This window comes from Lycorma delicatula, chromosome 3, assembly GCF_047948215.1.
Source record: "Lycorma delicatula isolate Av1 chromosome 3, ASM4794821v1, whole genome shotgun sequence".
Taxonomy (NCBI): domain Eukaryota; kingdom Metazoa; phylum Arthropoda; class Insecta; order Hemiptera; family Fulgoridae; genus Lycorma; species Lycorma delicatula.
The window spans coordinates 90,490,493-90,507,913 of NC_134457.1; the positions used below are offsets into that span (position 1 = coordinate 90,490,493).

General features: G+C 29.4%; 1 protein-coding gene across 1 annotated transcript in view; it reads right to left on the minus strand.

Moving 5' to 3' along the window:
• Nucleotides 1-17,421, minus strand: part of LOC142321790 (uncharacterized) — a 261,736-nt gene that overhangs the window by 5,714 nt on the left and 238,601 nt on the right. Inside the window, exons 4-7 of the mRNA XM_075360185.1 lie at nt 16,550-16,753; nt 10,243-10,441; nt 7,368-7,773; nt 808-1,560 (exon numbers count right to left, since the gene is read on the minus strand). Of these exons, the coding sequence (XP_075216300.1) occupies nt 808-1,560; nt 7,368-7,773; nt 10,243-10,441; nt 16,550-16,753 (1,562 nt within the window). The remainder of the gene's footprint in view (nt 1-807; nt 1,561-7,367; nt 7,774-10,242; nt 10,442-16,549; nt 16,754-17,421) is intronic.

Here is a 17,421-nt window from a genome sequence, read left to right on the forward strand (position 1 = left end):
CAGTAGGAATCTTAAATGTAGTCAACAAAGCTCTATTTATCTTTACATAGCACTTGTACTGCTTGCTTGGTAGATGAGAGCATGTTACTCCTCACTCTAATCCTAGCAGGATTTTTAAGTAGCTAAAACCAATTCTTCAAATTGTCTCTGTAGATAATATCATTTATTGTTAAGATTATCTCTCACTTAGTAATCTGGAAAAACTATGGTAACAGAATCAGTAGAATGATTTTTTTTTAGATTGAATTATATTACACAGCTTTAAGAGAAAAATATTTAGCTTACAAAACGAAAAATAATCAATGTAAATGTCCTTTTTTTGGTGAAAAGTAAAGTTTTATGTATGTTATCCTTTGGTAACATATTTAAAAAAAAGTAATTTAGTGACTGAATTAAGAATCTAATTACTTTTGAACCAGTTTAAAGGGACATAAAGTGAAAAAAAAAAATGAACAAGTTCAAGAATATTATTATGATGTACAGGTGAGCATTATTAACAAAAAATTATGTGAAGCATATTGACAATTAATTAATTCTTTGTTGATACAACCTACATAAAAAGATTCATTATAACATAGTTAATGGGCAACAGTGAGCAGATTTAAAAATTGTTTTGGTTTTCTTTAAATGTCATTAGTTGTTATAGTGATTTATATTAATTATTATGGCTGTTGCACAATTACCCATTTTGTCTAATTGTTAATAACATTCTAATTTTGATATGACTTTATGAAAAAACATGACAAAAATAGGTTAAAATATTTACTATATTTTTATTTAGAAAAGTAAAAAAAGAATAATAATTACCTGACACTAAGATTTTTCCGATGTGGAGAGGTAGGAGTTGGAGGTTGAATAGCTAACTCAGGCATGGAAGATGCGTGTGCTCCTTCACTATGTTGTGATCTCCAAGAATCACATGTATCAGCTAATCTAAGTGGCTCTCTATCCCTACTCATACGTTCTGCTAATATCCTTTCCATTTCTACACTTCCATAAACACCTTCAGCATTACCTATTTTTTCCATAAGTAATTTTTGCAGTTCTGGTTCCATAGACACAATATTTTCACTTTCAACAATAAGTCTATCAATATTTAAATTAGAACCTTTTATTAGGCCACCCCTCAATAATAAATGTTCTACTTGAGCCTTTAATAAAGCATTTCGTTCACATTCACCAAGTAATCTTCCGACACTATCTGGTGCAATATTTAGGCGCTGGTTACTATCAGATGCTGAATTATCCGAGTTGACCGATTGATTTGAGCCACCTCTTTCAGTAAGCAACTTTTCTAAATTTCTCTCTAAAAGTACTCTGTCAAGTCCTTTGGTAGTTGTAGCAGCAGTTACAGCAAGAGATGGTGGACTCCCTGGAGGCGGAATTGGTGGAAGCGGAGGTAATCCTCTTCCAGAGTTGGGACAATAGTCAGGTGGTGGGGGAGGACTGGGTGATGATTTTCCAGGAGATCGATGAAGAGCTCGTCGTCCCATCTTCGGTGATCTCATAGCAGGAGGGCTGCGTAAATTATGAGAAGTACTAGATGAGATTTCAGGTACACTGGAAGAGAAAATATACAGATAAATAACATTTTTTTAATAATGGTCATCAGTAAACTATTTCTAAGTACAGTCCCAGTAAGTAAGTCCCAGTCAGTAGTATGCTGACTGGGATTCGAACCTGGGACCCCTGGACAAAAGGCCAAGATGCTACGACTCATGCCACGAAGGCCGGCATGTACTTAAAACAGAAGTTTCCTAAAATTAGTGATGCAAAAATTAAAGAAGGAATATTTTTAGGTCCACAAATATGATCACTGATGCATGATGAAAAGTTTGAGGAACTATTGAAATCACTGGAGAAAGCAGCTTGGCAAGCATTCAAAAATGTTACTCACAGTTTTTTGGGAAATCAAAAGGCGGAAAATTACTGTGATTTTGTCAGTGATCTTATAAAATTTTATAAAAATTTGGGTTGTAATATGTCCTTAAAATTATTTTTCCTGCACTTGCACCTAGAATTCTTCCCAGAAAATCTTGGCACAGTGAGTAATGAGCACGGGGAACACTTTCATCAGGAGATTTCAGCTATGGAAAAGAAGTATCAAGGCAAATGAAATCCTAATATGCTGGCCAATTATTGTTGGACTATCAAGAGGGGTGGTGCACAGGTATAATATAGCAGAAAATTGTCATTTCTTAATTTCTAGGTTAGTCAAATGTTTGAGTATTGTGTAGTTAAGAATGCAAAAAGTATTAAAATGTTTGAAATTATAAATTCTTGTCTCTTGGAAACCTTGCATTATGTGGAAAAACTGATATCATATTTGAATTAAGGAGAAATATACTATCAGAATCACATATTTTTCTTCCCGAGACAAAAAAAATTCTTTTTTGTTCCCCAGAGTTACCTGAATAGACCAATGTACTGAATGAGAGTTGTTTGTGAGTATACATAACATTTTTTATTACTGTTAAATATTTCAGTTTAATTAGAGTTTCAGTTGACCTAAGTAATAATTTTTATTAAGAAATTGAATATTATTTTATTAAAAACATAATTTCAGTTCACCTAAGTTTTAATTTCTAAAACAATCTGAAATTTCAGATTGTTTTTCAACTATTATTCCAGCTTAGCTTCAACTTATGTCACATAAAAAAACAAACAAAAATGAAAAAAATTAAAAGAATGAACAACTTGTATATTAATATCAAAAGATATCTTAAGTGATCAAATTAAAAATGATCCTTAATTATAGAGCACTTAAAAAATACTTGTTGTTATCATAGGTCCCATTTTAAAAAAAAAAATATTTATATACTTGTACAAATTAGAACCTTTTTTACTGATATTACCACTTGGCCATTTGAACTATTTTTTACTTCTGTATTTATTGAAATTTGAGAAAGGAATTAGACATAAATCTATTCAGATAACTCCATTAGTTGAAATACTCCATTACTTGCTTCACATAATGGAGCAAGCTATTATTTTACTTTTGAAACAGCAATGTTTTGCATCTATAACTAAACATGTTCTATAAGAATTAAATGGTCTTATAAGTGACATTTTTATAATTTTCTGAATTTTATTACCAATCTAATTTATTAAAATTATGTGAATTGTTCCTTAAGATTTCAGCAATTAAATAAAACTTTATTGTTTCTCAGTTTTTATAGATACATGGGTGAAATAAATTTTTGTTGTCAGTGTTATCTGTATTTATAATTAATATTTTATTTTTGTACTGATAAGATGCATTTTATTTTCAATATTATGGTTGCAACAGGTAGAAAACTGAAGCAAAAGACTATTTATTACTTCTGCCAGTATTCACTATTATATAAGACTATTTTTTTTGATTTTTTTTTTCTGGTTGTGTAGGATTATAATGGGGTGGATCATTCTTATCACCAATCATACCTTTTGACAATTCGCTAAAACTTGATCCCTTCTTCCTATTATCAATATTAGATCTGATTGCTTCCATGCTGAGGATGCCAGTATCTTAACCCGGGATCGCTTGTGCATTAGATAAAATCTAACATTTTGGATACTTTCTGTAATAAAAACTTTATTACATTAAGTAAGTATGAACCTGAAACTTTGTCATTGTCTCGGCAGGACATTTTTACGCAAGTGTTGATATGTTAGACGTTGAGATGTGAGACCTTTGGGTCTCCCAAAGGTCAGGAGTGGGGTGTACATGGTCTGTTAGTTGGAATCTAACAAGTGAGTGATCAGGTCAGTCTAGTTGCAAGAAAATATCTAACGCGCAAGTGATTATGTACACGTTTTCTGCTGACTTTTATAATTTGTGACAGTTTTATTGAATATATATATATATATATATATATATATATATATATATATATATTGATATATATATATATATTTATTTCTTTATTTACATTTATTTTTTATTTGTTTTATTTTATTGAGCATTTTGGAATCTGATGGTTAGGTTTTCATGTAAGAATAATGGAACAGGATAATGACTTTCATATTCTGGCATGGTTGGAAGAGGACGAGTTCACACAAGGTGAGAGTGATAACGAAGCAGAAGTTGCTGTTGAGTTACAAGCAGAAGATTTTTCTGACATGGATGCTGAGCCCGAACATCAGGAAGAAAACACAGATTCAGAACAGTCAGATAAAGAAAATGATCTGCAGCCAGCTAACATCTTGTCACATCAACAAGCAGCAGGTGAATGATTAAATCAAGGAGCAAATAGTGGCGTTGGCGGTCCGATAAACCATGGTAAGGATGGCATAAGTAATTGGTATATACACAATCCAGCATCGTCACGACCTACCCAACTGCTACAGAAAATATAGTTATTGGATTGCCAGGCGTAAGAGATATGGCTAAGGAAAAGATACAATTATGGATTGCTGGAGTTTTTATTTTCTAGATGACTTAATTGAAGATATTGTTCGCTGCATGAATCAGCAATTGTTGCTAATGAGCCACTCACAGCCACTCATATACACATGGCATCAGGGATGTACTGCAAACTGATATAACTGAATTGAAGACTTTCTTGGGTGTTCTTTATTTAGATGGTGTTAAAAAAGCTAGTCATCTAAATATTGACGCGTTATGGAGTAATGATGGAGCATGTCCAGAATTTTTTTCGGCTCTACTGTCAAAGAGACGATTTCAAACATTGGTTTGAACCAAGGTTGAATTTGAACCGGTTGGTGAACAAGTTCCCCCACCACCGACACCAAACTCTCAGTGACTACATGGGAGGCCATGCTGCGTCTACTGCCCCATGCGCAAAAACCGATTTACGCAGTATCAATATGGCAGCTGTTCATCCCTTATACGTAAAGAGCACACAGCAAAGACTGTTCTGACTTGTTCCCAGTGTAATGAGAGTGTAGAAAATGAATGAAATAAAAAAGGAACATTCAAAATAAATTGATTCAGTCAATGAACTAAATATTTAAATATACAATATTTATGTATTTTATTACAGTTTTAGATGCTGTAAAATGTTAGTAATCATTTTGTTTTCATGATTATAAGAACAAAATTACGTTATTTTGAAATTTTCTTTGCAGTTTCAAATTTAACAATTTTTTTTGTATACTGTTTCACTTATATTTATAAATATAAGTACTATAAGATATAGCCAATTTATCATTTTTTAAAACAATAAAAAATTTGTTGCCATTATTAATTGTGATTTCAGAAAAAATGAAGTTTTGTTCAAGTATTCACCAATATTACATAAAATTTAACGCACGAGTAACCACGTGATTTCCAGACACACAAGTGATCCTGGGATAATAAGAGTCCTCTCAATTAAATACTTCCTTTATGACACAGTTAGGGATCTGTAAACTGAATTGGAAATCTATTCTCCCTCTGGTGGATGACAGTAACCCAATTTTAAGTGAGAGTTAGATAAGTGGGTAAAACCAGAATCCTAATTAAAATTCAAAAATACATTACTCCTGTATTAATTACCTTTAAGATGTATTATACTACCACTAATATAGTAGTATTTGAATTATATCACTAATTATTATGGAATGGATTATACAGAGTGAGCAACATAAACCAAACCTCAAAAAAATGAAACTGCTACCCAACACTATTTATGAAAGACTCTCACACAACTAGCAAAACTAGTGGATGTATATGTTGATGTGATGTATATGAAGATATGATGTGATGTGATGTATGGATGTACATGTAGTGCTGATTGTTGCTGCCATTTGTCAAGTAGTTACGTGTCAGTGCAGTATACGTTTTGTTGCAGTATAGTATTGTGAGTGTAGTTGTGTGTGTAAAATGTCTTTTTCAATCCAGCGGAGAATAGCTATAGTTGAGACCTATATTTGTTCTGGATTGCTAAAGAATCACGTCAAGTATTCGTAGAAAAATTTCCAAATGCCTGTATCCCAGGGAAGAGTAGCATACATGATTCAGTTAAAAAATGGCGTACAACAAGTTTGATTTCAAATGCAAAACGAAACCGGCAATCATCTGTTAGGACTCCACTTTGCCAATATTGAAAGGAGAATTACTGACAGTCCAAAAAAATCATTACCGAAGTTAACCCGACAATCTGGTATTAAACACACATCTTGTTGTAAAATTCTTCATGAATTAAAATTGAAACCATACCGCATTACAACTGTGCAGTAGCTGAAGGAGACAAACAAACTGAAAAGACTTACTATTGCAACTGGCTTCTCGTAAACATTGTTGGTGGACAGATAGATCCAATGTCGTATTTCGTGTCAGATGAGGCATGGTTTCATTTATCTGGACATGTTAATTCGCAGAACACCAGGTATTCGATGGCAAGGAATTCTCATGAGATATTCAAGCACCCACTTCACACTCAGAAAATTGGTGTTTGGTGTGCCATTTTTGGTAATCGTATAGTGGGACCAATATTTTTTGACCAGACTGTTAATATACAAGTTTACCTCACAATTTTCAAAGAATTGTATGTGCAATTAACTGATAATGAAAATGAATACAGCTTCTTCCAACAAGACAGAGCAACGTGTCATACATCAAATGTTTCACTACATTGTGTTCATGCAACTTTCATTAATGAAGGAGCTGTCAGCAGAGGATGGTGGCCTCCACATTCCCCAGAGTTGTCTGCTTGTGATTTTTTTCCTTTGGGACTACTTAAAGGAGAGCATTTATGCATCAATATTGGTGAACAGAAGGTGAACATTCAACGAGAAATCAACGCAATTGACAACAACGTTTTGCGTCAGACGACTCTCAATATGAACAGTCAAGAACAAAAGTGCGTCGATACCCATGGTGGTCATTTTGAATATCTTTTGTAACAATAAGGTAAACAAATGCAACATTTAAATCACGTTTTATGTTTTTCTTAGTAGTTAATTTATCTGTATCATTCATAAAATTTAATTCCGACATAACCTGCCGATTCTGCAGTGGTTACATTTTGGGTTCAGTTTTATGTTGGTCACCTGTTATTATCATTATGGATGGAAAAAAAACTTCAAAATTTTGGTGAGTGTTACTATTAATTGTTAGTATTAGAGTACAAATAATTTTTTTTATATATGTGTGATCTACAACAGAGGAATGGAATGGATAATGAATAACTTTTATTTAACCTGAAGGAGAAATATGTACAATAACAGTTTCTTTTTAAGTAATATGTTTATTAGAAAATATTTTTGAAAGTATCTGACAAAAGTTGTCAAATTCTTCATAAATTAATATAAAATTTACATTATTTAGTTTTATTTTTAGAGTCTAAAATAAAAAACCAGAAGTACATTTATGAAACTGATGTCTAATATTTACATAATTAACAGACAATGATTTATGTGTAATATTAAATCATAGTACTTACTTCTGGTTACTGGATGTTTTTCCAGCAATATTTTGACCAGGTGGAGAAGATGGTGCTGAGGAAGAAGCGGAAGAAGTATGCTGAGGCCTATGTTGCAGAGTTGGAGATGAAGGAGCAGGTTGTGCTCTTCGAGGATGGCTAGGTGATGTTGGTGGAGTACTGGAACCTGCATCTGAAGGTGGACGTGGTGGTCGATGTCTTTGAGGAGTAGGACGAGCTCCAAGACGAGGTGCTGGACCAGAACTATCTGATGGAGTAGGCGGTTCACCTTTGCTACAGGCTATTGAACAGTAAATGGCACCTCGACGTGGTAAAAACGGACGACCTAACAGTGATACTCTACATGTTTGGCAGCAGAAACATTGCTCAGTTGCATGCCAGTGTTGTCCTTCATGGCTCATTTGTCCTGTAAATTTTAATCATAAAATTTCATATGAATATGTTAAAGTTAAATTATTATATATTATATAGTCAATTCTATCTGAATATTAATGAAATATATTTGTGTAATAAGTTTTTAAATAAAAATTATCTAACAAGATATAATTTTGCTACACACCATGATAATGTAATAATAATATCTAGCTACTTGCACAATATTTTACTGATAAAAATATAAATTTTAATTTTCCCCAAATAAAAATTAAAACATCTTTCAACAAACATTAAATTATATTTCAACATAAAACATTTTATGTTGAAAAGTTGTTTGATCTACTAGGTCTCAAGACTGATCTTTATATAAAAAAGAATAAAAGGCAAGAACTTTTTCTTATTAATAATTTAAAGTAATTATTTCACTTTTTTCATGTATGTATATATGTGATTCATGATTCAGTTAAAAAAAAGTTAAACCTTCATAAACCATATACTAGATTTTATCTAATTTTATGGATGACATTTATGTAGTTGTATTGCTCAATTTCATCTTTTATAAAAATCTAATGTTACTTTATAAAGTAACGTTTAATTTTGAGAGAGGTTATTAGTTAAAAATTACATATTGTTGCCAGTCAAGGAAGTTATTTTTAGAGTTGTTAATTTACTATTTCATAATAGAAGTCAAGAGGGATAGCTTAATATAAAATTACTATATCTAAAGAATTTAAATAACTAAATTGATAGAGAGAAAGGAAACTCGGGTGTTTTTAATGTATATGGTAGAAGTCATTATAGGAAGGGCATTATTTGAAACCTGATGATAATCCCTGGGAATAATATATTAAGAAGTTGATAGAAAAAGTAATAGCAAATGTGGGTGAAAGAGAAATAAATTTGAGAGGCAGGAATTTCCAGAAAAAATGTTGAAAGGGAAATGTAGGGGAAAACTGTAAGGCTGTTTGCGAAAAATTAACCTATCAACTGATGGATATAAAAGTGAAAACAGAGGAAAAAAATAATAATTTGAAAGGAATTTTGCACTATCAAAATTTGTTAATAAAGTTCTTAAAATATTCTGCAGAAATAACTTTATAATATAAACTTTACCATATTATTTTTTCTGGTACACCATAATCAAAGTTCTTTACTTCAAATCATTTTCATTGTAAATCAAACATGGACAATGTTTACTTGGCTGTCCTTGAGAAAATAATCTGCAATTTTAAATAAAAAAATCCCTTTCGGCATGCTGGAAGACAGAGGTAGATTTCACTGGTGCTAAGTAGGGGATAAGAAAGATTTCCAGCTTAAAGTTAAGAAATATTCAAATTTACTCACTATGACAATGGTTGCATGTAAAAAAGTTTCACATGTTTAGCATACGCCAAGCCCTATCGTTTTACAATTTCAGCAATATTTTGGTCATCCCTTGCCATAAGGGTTGGTCATATCAAAAATTGTTTCAGAAAAAGGTTTTAGGTAATGTTTAGAGGACTAACAACTACTTCAAACCGATTTGATACTGTTCCTATTAAGGGAAGTATGATTTTTTGTCTTCAAAACCCCATTTTTTCCACCCCCTGGGCGAATGGTTGGTGATATCAAAAAACTTTACTTAGATAAGTTTTAGGCTCTTATCCAAAGAATAGTAGGAGATTTAAATGAATTCAATATTTTACTTAATAAGAAAGTTATAGCAATATTTTTTTTTTAATAAGCCCCTCAATTTCCACCCTCATGATTCAATTTTGCCCATTAACAAACTCGACCAAGATTTTGGGTCGATATATTTTATGTATCAATTAGAAAGTGGATGGTGCAAAATTACAGCAGCTATCATGTTCACAAGAAAGTAAAATATATACATATAAACTTTTAAATTGGTGGTGGTTTTGGGGTCTGGGGGATGTGAAACGTGAAGTTAGGTTGAAATTTTCTGCAAGTCGAATCATGGTACCCATTACAACAAGAGTAGTTTTCTAATGAAATCTACCTAAAAGGAGAAAAACTGAAGTCTGTTTCAGTTCATTAACAAAATTTTATCATTACAATTTTAATTTTTAGGCTTTTTTAAACTTTTTTTTATAAATTCTCAGATATTTAGTCACCAAATTTTTACGAACTTTACATCTACATATTGAGGCAAGCAGTTATGGTATTTCACAATCATATTCATTAATGAGTTCCTCATTGGAAAGGTGCAGATATTTGAATCATGTTTTATATGTGTAATTGCTTTTGATATACAAATTTCTGTGAGTTGTTTGATTGTAAGTAAAAAAGAGTTCTATAATTTTCTAATGGTGACAAATGTTTAACACAAACAATGCACTCATTTTTTTTCTAAGTTTAGTTAAAATTATAAAAAAAATCATAAGTAAGAATATTATTTTAGTCTTTAAAACTTATTTTAAAAAGAAAAGTGATTGCATAGATCTTTAAACAATTAATTTATTAAATTATATGAAAAGTAAAGAATACTATTTTTAATTACCATGGTCAACTCCTATCGGTTCTCCACATGAATCACAATATTCAGCGAACATAGCATCAAAACAATGTAAGCAATATGGACGGCCATCTCTCATAATATATCTCTGTCCACCAAGTTGTCTGTCACATTCTAAGCAAGCAAAGTGTTTCATATGCCACGCACGACCTTCTGCTTCAGTACACTCATCAGCTAGAATTATCTGTAACATATATAATGATTATAAAGTATTGATAATGCCAGGAACGATATAGCTGTTGTACATTTACATTCATGCATATCATCTTCATTCATTCTCTGAAGTAATACCTCATGGTGGTTCGGAGGTTAAACAGAAAAAGAAAAGGCTGTTGTACATGTATTACTGGACTATTCAAATTCATGCAACACTTTTTAAAAAAACCTGAGATATACATTTGAAATAGTTTTGATTCAGAAAATTTTCTTGAATAGTATAATCATGGGAACAAAAAAAAGATTTTTTAAAATTAAATTTTTATAATGATTTTTTGTTTATCACAAATTTTAAAATTTTAGAGAGTTAATGTTCAAAATTTATTTACTTGACTTTTTCTAATGATTGTACAATTTATTGTATATACAACTTATAAATCTGCAAAAGAAAAAAAAAGATTGTATAATTAAAAGTAAAATGTAAAATAATCCCAACTAATTTAGAAAATTTAATTTATTATGCGTATTTCATAAGTATTGACTACATTAAACAAAGAAATGCTAAATATAGAACAAAATAAATAATATATTTTTTTCTTCAGAATAAAAAGTAGCTTTTTAAATAAAAAAAAAACACAAGCTTAAATTAAAAAAAAGATGTTGAGTTGGGTACATTGTACATTGTAGCCTAACAAAGAAAAATACAAATAATAGAAAAAAAAAATTAATTTAAAAATAGTAGCTTGTTTATTTGATTTTACATTTCTATTATAACATCTTAAAGCCACTAACTTTTGAAACTCATTAAATTAATTTCTTGAAAAAGCTATTTTATTAGTATTGTATGAGTTTAAGCCTTTATGATTATTAGCCTGATTTATAAGAATTGTTTTAAGGAAGTTTCTTCTAAAAATATGAAATTGATCTTCAGAACCTGTTATAAATAATATGTTTGGCTAATTATGTTATAAATTGTCAACATAGGCAGGGATGTTATTTTAGTAATAGCACTGCAAAGAATAAACAATTATTAGTAAAACTAAAAATGTTATATAGCTACAATAATATTCTGTAGGAATACTGCCTCACTAATCACATAAATACCTAGTAATGCTATTTTCTGTTGCATTCTGTTCTTTGCTAATATTAGCAAAGAAAATGGTTATTATTATAAATGGTTATTATTATAACCATATCTAAACATATGGTTATCTACTTCATAAATTCCAACCTGTTTCCAATACAGTTTTAACCCTTTACACTTATGTCCATTACTAAATTAACTAAATCTGGTTATCAACATATAGCCCTATCAACCTATGAGTAGTTTGTTTTCTTTACAAGAGGTGAGCAAATCTCTGCTACTAATTTCTCTCCTCTTCTATTTATCACAATACCTCTTCTTTTAGCACTTTATCAACTCAACTAATTTTCAACACGTTTCCTGTAACACCACGTTTCAGTGGTTTCTATTCTTTTCTTTCTGTTTTTCCTGCTGTCCATGTTTTGCTACTACAAAGCACTTCTACACTCCACAATAATATTTTTTAGAATATCTTTCCAGTACTTAGATTTACATTTGGTACTAGTAGACTTCTTTTCTGGATCTAAGATCTCCTTATGCTAGCCTGCTTTTGATTTCTTCCTTACTTCATTAATCCTTTGCAGTTTTAGCTCTGTTAAAAAAAATTGATATTGATATAGTAGGCGATCTACCGCAATAGTTAGTTAGTTCTAAGATGGCGCCATTGAAGCACTATATTGAAATAAGAAAATAAATAAAACTATAAATATAATTTAACCAAACTTAACCTACACTCGCTTTGCTTGCTAATCAAGGTTAGTGAGTGAAGGAGCATAGGTTAAGTTTGGTTAGATTATATTTATTTATTTTCTTATTTCATTATAGTGTTTCAGTTGTGGCATTTAATAACTAACTAACCACAGCGTAGATTACCTACTATGAGATAAATTAATACCAAAAATTCTGTAATTTTAGTAACACTGTGTTCCCTATTTTAATATTTGATTCCTCTTGTCCTTCTTTCTGTGCTCTTCCTAAAACAGAACTGGTGTGTATCTATTGTAATACAACAATATCCAAAATTATATTGTTGTGGTAGCGATCTACTGTAAAAAAAATCATTCTTATCTTATTCTGTTTATAGTATTTTATTTATAAGAGATTAAACTGCCATACAACAGCCATAAGCAAACAGTAGTTTTTTGTTAATTTTTTTTACTATTCTCAAACTTAGATTTTAAAATCAATGACGTCAATTGAATCTCGCAGACCAAAATACAAAGATATGTGATGAGAATTCAAACCCAGTTTAAAGTTACTAAGATATACCTTTTTAACTGGGTGATATAAATATATATATAAAAGCTAAAAAAAACTCAAAACATTTAACTAATTTTAATTATTAATTTGGAAGCTAATAATTTTCTAATTCTTTGCATTATTCTTACTTGCTAGTAAAAACAAATTTTTGTTTCGTTTTTTCAAACATTAGCTCTTTTAAGAAAACAGTAATGCAAAAATAATTGCTTTTCATAAAAACATAAAGAGATATCTGATTAAAATTTTGCACCTGGATTGAGAAACAATAGCTAAATAAAAAAAAACATTTAATTATAATGCTCATTGGATTAGAATTTTTTTTGTCTAAAATTGAAATTGTTCTTTCTGGTTGTCTCAAATTTTCTTTGTGGGTAAAGTCAAATAAAGTTCTTTTGTATTAGTTTTATTTTATTTTTTTTGTGTATTAGGAATATTATTTGAAAATGTATAATAAGAAAGAGATTATCAGTCATTGTTTTTTTTTTTTTTTTTTACTTTTAAGACCATAATGATCACTTTAGTTCATTTTTTTTTGGCAAGTTCTTTCTTTTCTTGCTGATTTGTTGTTTTTCAGCTTTTATTTTTTGCCAGTAATTTCTAAGGGTTTCTTGCCCTTTCTTGTTCAGAGTACACCCAGCTTATTGTTTTCTTGGGTTTTGCTAGGAATCTTGTTTCCTTATTTTTTAATTTCTCATAGTTTCCGGTTTTCGTTTTTAGGTTTTCATGGGTTATGTCTAATTCCTCCATGTCTTTCTGTACTTCGTATAACCAGTTTGGTCTGCTTTTCTTGTTCCAGAAAAGTTCGATTATCCGTCTGATAAGTCTGGTCTCTTCCATTCTGAAAATATGTCCTAGAAAGGAAATTCTCTTCTTTCTAAATTTTTTAGTTATCAGGATGATCATTTTGTAAATCTGTTCGTTTGGAATAATTCTCCAAATCCCGTCTTTTTTTATGTTTTTCCCGATGCATCATCGAATCTGTCTTTCAATCTTTTCCAGTTTGTAAACCTTGTCTGGTATGGTCCAAATATGGTTTCGCACCCTTAAAGTATTTCTGGTTGGATAACTGAGTTATAATGTCTTATTTTTGTGTTTATGGACATGCATTTTTTGTTTTGTGTTTTTATTGTGGCTTTGATGAGTTTATTTATTCTTTCATTCCAGTTTGGATTTTCTTGAGGTTGTGTGTGATGTTTTCCCCCAAATATTTAAAGTTTTCTACTAGTTCTATGTCATTATTGTTTATTTTTACTTTGCTTATGCATAATAAAAATTTCCCAGTACATAATAAACAAAGTCATTGTTTATTATGTACTGGGAATTACTTTGAATTAATATTTTTCCAATCTTATTATATAGTCAACTTTTTATTGTTCTGAGAATTTAAAAATACAAGCCTCATTCTTTTTTGGAATTTTTTTAAGAAAGGAATTGCTATAGAACCCTTCAGATTTTTCTATTTGATCATGAAAAATTGAGTTAGGAATTTCTAATGATGGAAAATCCTTTTTTTTGTTTATATAATTTAGAGCTTTCTTCAAATTATTCATTATTTAATCTCTTTTGGGGTGACTTTTATTTCCTATTCAAAAGACATGGCCTTCATGGTTATTTTTCAAGAAAATATAGTAACATTCATGTATAATCAAGAACTACCCTCAGTAGTAAGAGTGTATTCTCTCTAATCAATTAAAGAATTTAAGAAATAAGCAGTTAGGATAAGAAAAATGTTAGTTTATGTTTTTAAAGATGAATTGAATCTTCCAAGTTTTCCTATCTTTTATTATATTTGGTAATAGTTCCATGTTGTAATTTGATATTTATACTAAGCTTTAACTATCACATATATTATTATCATAAAATAAAATCGTACACTGCATCAATAAAATATATCAAAATCAATCTTAACATAATAAAATATAAAAATTATAAAGTAAAAAATTGATGTGTTTAAAGTCCACATATTAATTATTTAAAATAAAAATACATGAAATAATATTAAACACATGAAGCTACAAATATAAAAAAGATATTAAATATCTTTTTTATTTTTTGGCAATACAGTAATTCCATGTTTTGATATTTATAGTTAACTTTAATTATGATATAGATTATTTTGAGATTAAATAACACTAACATTAATTTTATTCTTTATATTAAAATATTATATTGATTAAATATTATACTACATGAATAGCTAGCTAACTATAATAATATCAGTTTATATTTTTAGCGATATCTTATTTTTTTATCAATCTTTATTGTACTTATTTTTATTTGTTACTGTATTTACTATTATTTCAAATAAACTGCAAAATAATGACATCATTATTTCAAATTTTCTTCTATTTTATTTCAATATTTGATTATGACTGTAATGAAACATATAATCTGTTATGCAATCAACAAATTCTATTCACTGACTCTTTCAACTTTATTAAAACCAAAGAAAATGAAAGAAACTTAGAATTTTTACTTTACTAACTTTTTTTAATAATTTTTAAAATCATTAAAATAAATCAGAATGTCCATAGGACATGAAAAGAAGGAGTTCTAAAAGACTTCCCCTGTGATATAAAACCCTGCCAGTATTTAAATAGAAAATAACATTTTAGTTAACAACTAGCCTGAAGTAACAAGTAACATGTAATTCACATCAAATTTTTAATTGCAAGATGATGTTGGCATACTTGCTGACAACTTAATATTGCAAACTCAAAATTGTGCCACCATCAAAATAAGATGAATATTATTTTTCCCATACAAAATTATACAAAAAATAATTTAGTGCATGATTTCACTACAACATGCAGTATTCTTTCACTTTTTCATTAAAGTTTATTAAATAAATCTTAATATTCTGATTATTGCATAACAATAAATGTACAGATCTTATTAGGAATGAGTATGGTAATCCATGGATAATAATGCCCCAGATTTTTGCTTGTATATATCAAGAAAAACCAAGATAAAACCTTGATCAGAGCAGCATCATTCATATTGATTATTTAAAATAAAAACACATGAAATACTATTACAATAACTAAATGAAGACTCTGTAAAAAATTATTACACAATAATTTACAATTCAGAAGTTATTCATGAAAATTATTTGAGCACACACTTAAGTGAATTATGAGTGTTAAACAATGCCGAAGAGCCCATTTTTGTGTACTGAATTTTTTTTTTTTTTTTTAACCTCTGGGACCAGCGTTAGGTATTGCTTCAGAGGATGGATTAATGATTTATAGTGTGTGAAAATAAACCATGTAGTGTTATTGAACATTTGTTCTGACTTTTTGAGAGAGCCCAAGAGATGATATTATATTTCAGATAGCAATATGCTGACAAAATAAATATTTAATAATAATGACAGTCTTAGCATTTTATTATTAAGGCATTTCATGGCAAACCATTATGGTTGTTTGGTCTTGTTGCAAATAAAATCAGTTGGATCATTTAAAGAGAATTTTTATCTAATAGAACAGCTAAACATTTTGCTCCATGGACAACAGAAATAAAACTGTTATTGTTAACATGAATTCTTTCCAAATTATGTCTCTTGCAGTTGTCTAAGAAACTATAGAAATGATGAAATGAGTATAAAAATTTTCTACATTTCATTAAATAAGAAAAGATGTTATGTAGTTATTTTGACTTAAACATGAAAATACATTAAGAAAAAAAAATAATAAACCTGTGCTAATTTTGTGTATTGTTTCCAATTTTTTGATGAAGAAGACTTTATTTCTAAGTTAATTTATACAAATGTGATGTGAAAACGATTCTTACCTCATCACAAGCTGAACACCTAGGTTTGAGTATTTCAGCATGATGTCGACCGCAGTACATTTTACCTTCACGGTAGAAATAAATGAGGTCTACTAATAATTCTTTACAAACACAACAAATGAAACAAGCCGGATGCCAACATGCATTAGGACCAGCTCTAGAGGCAAAAACAGACATATCACCAGTTGAAAGGGTTTCATCACACTGTAAACAGAAAAGAAAACACTAATAAATAATTTTCTTTTAAATGATTAATACAACACAGTGTATCAATAAAGTTATCTGAACATTAAGTTAAACAAATATAGGCTATGTCTGTAACTTAGTGTGTTTAAAAATAATCATATCATCTTTAATAACAAATCTTTGCAATACATCATGTACCTTGTTAGTGATATTAAATAATAATAAGGCCTTTCATGTTTAATTTTTAGACATTTTACAAATATTCAATTTTGTATTAGTTGAATTAAATCCAAGATTAAAAAATTCAATTGTAATAAATTATTGTCTTAAACCTAAAATACAATAAATAATTACTGATTAGTAACTTAAGTAGAGACTATTTTAAAGGTATTATTAAAATTACAAATAATTCCACAATAAAATAAAAACTGACATTTTACAAACCAAAAATAATTACTTTCAGGAAATCTTTTCTAACGTGAAAGGAAACAGCAGGGAAGGGTGGAAATTAATTAATAAAGCTGGTAGGTGAAACCAAAACAAATAGGGAAATACAAAAGTTTAAAAGAGAAAACGGGGATATTGTAACTAATAAGCTTGCATGACCATTTTTTAAATGTAACTAATCAGATTACTGATAAAAGAATAAATTTGGATGAAAAAAAACATTTCCATAGAATATAATT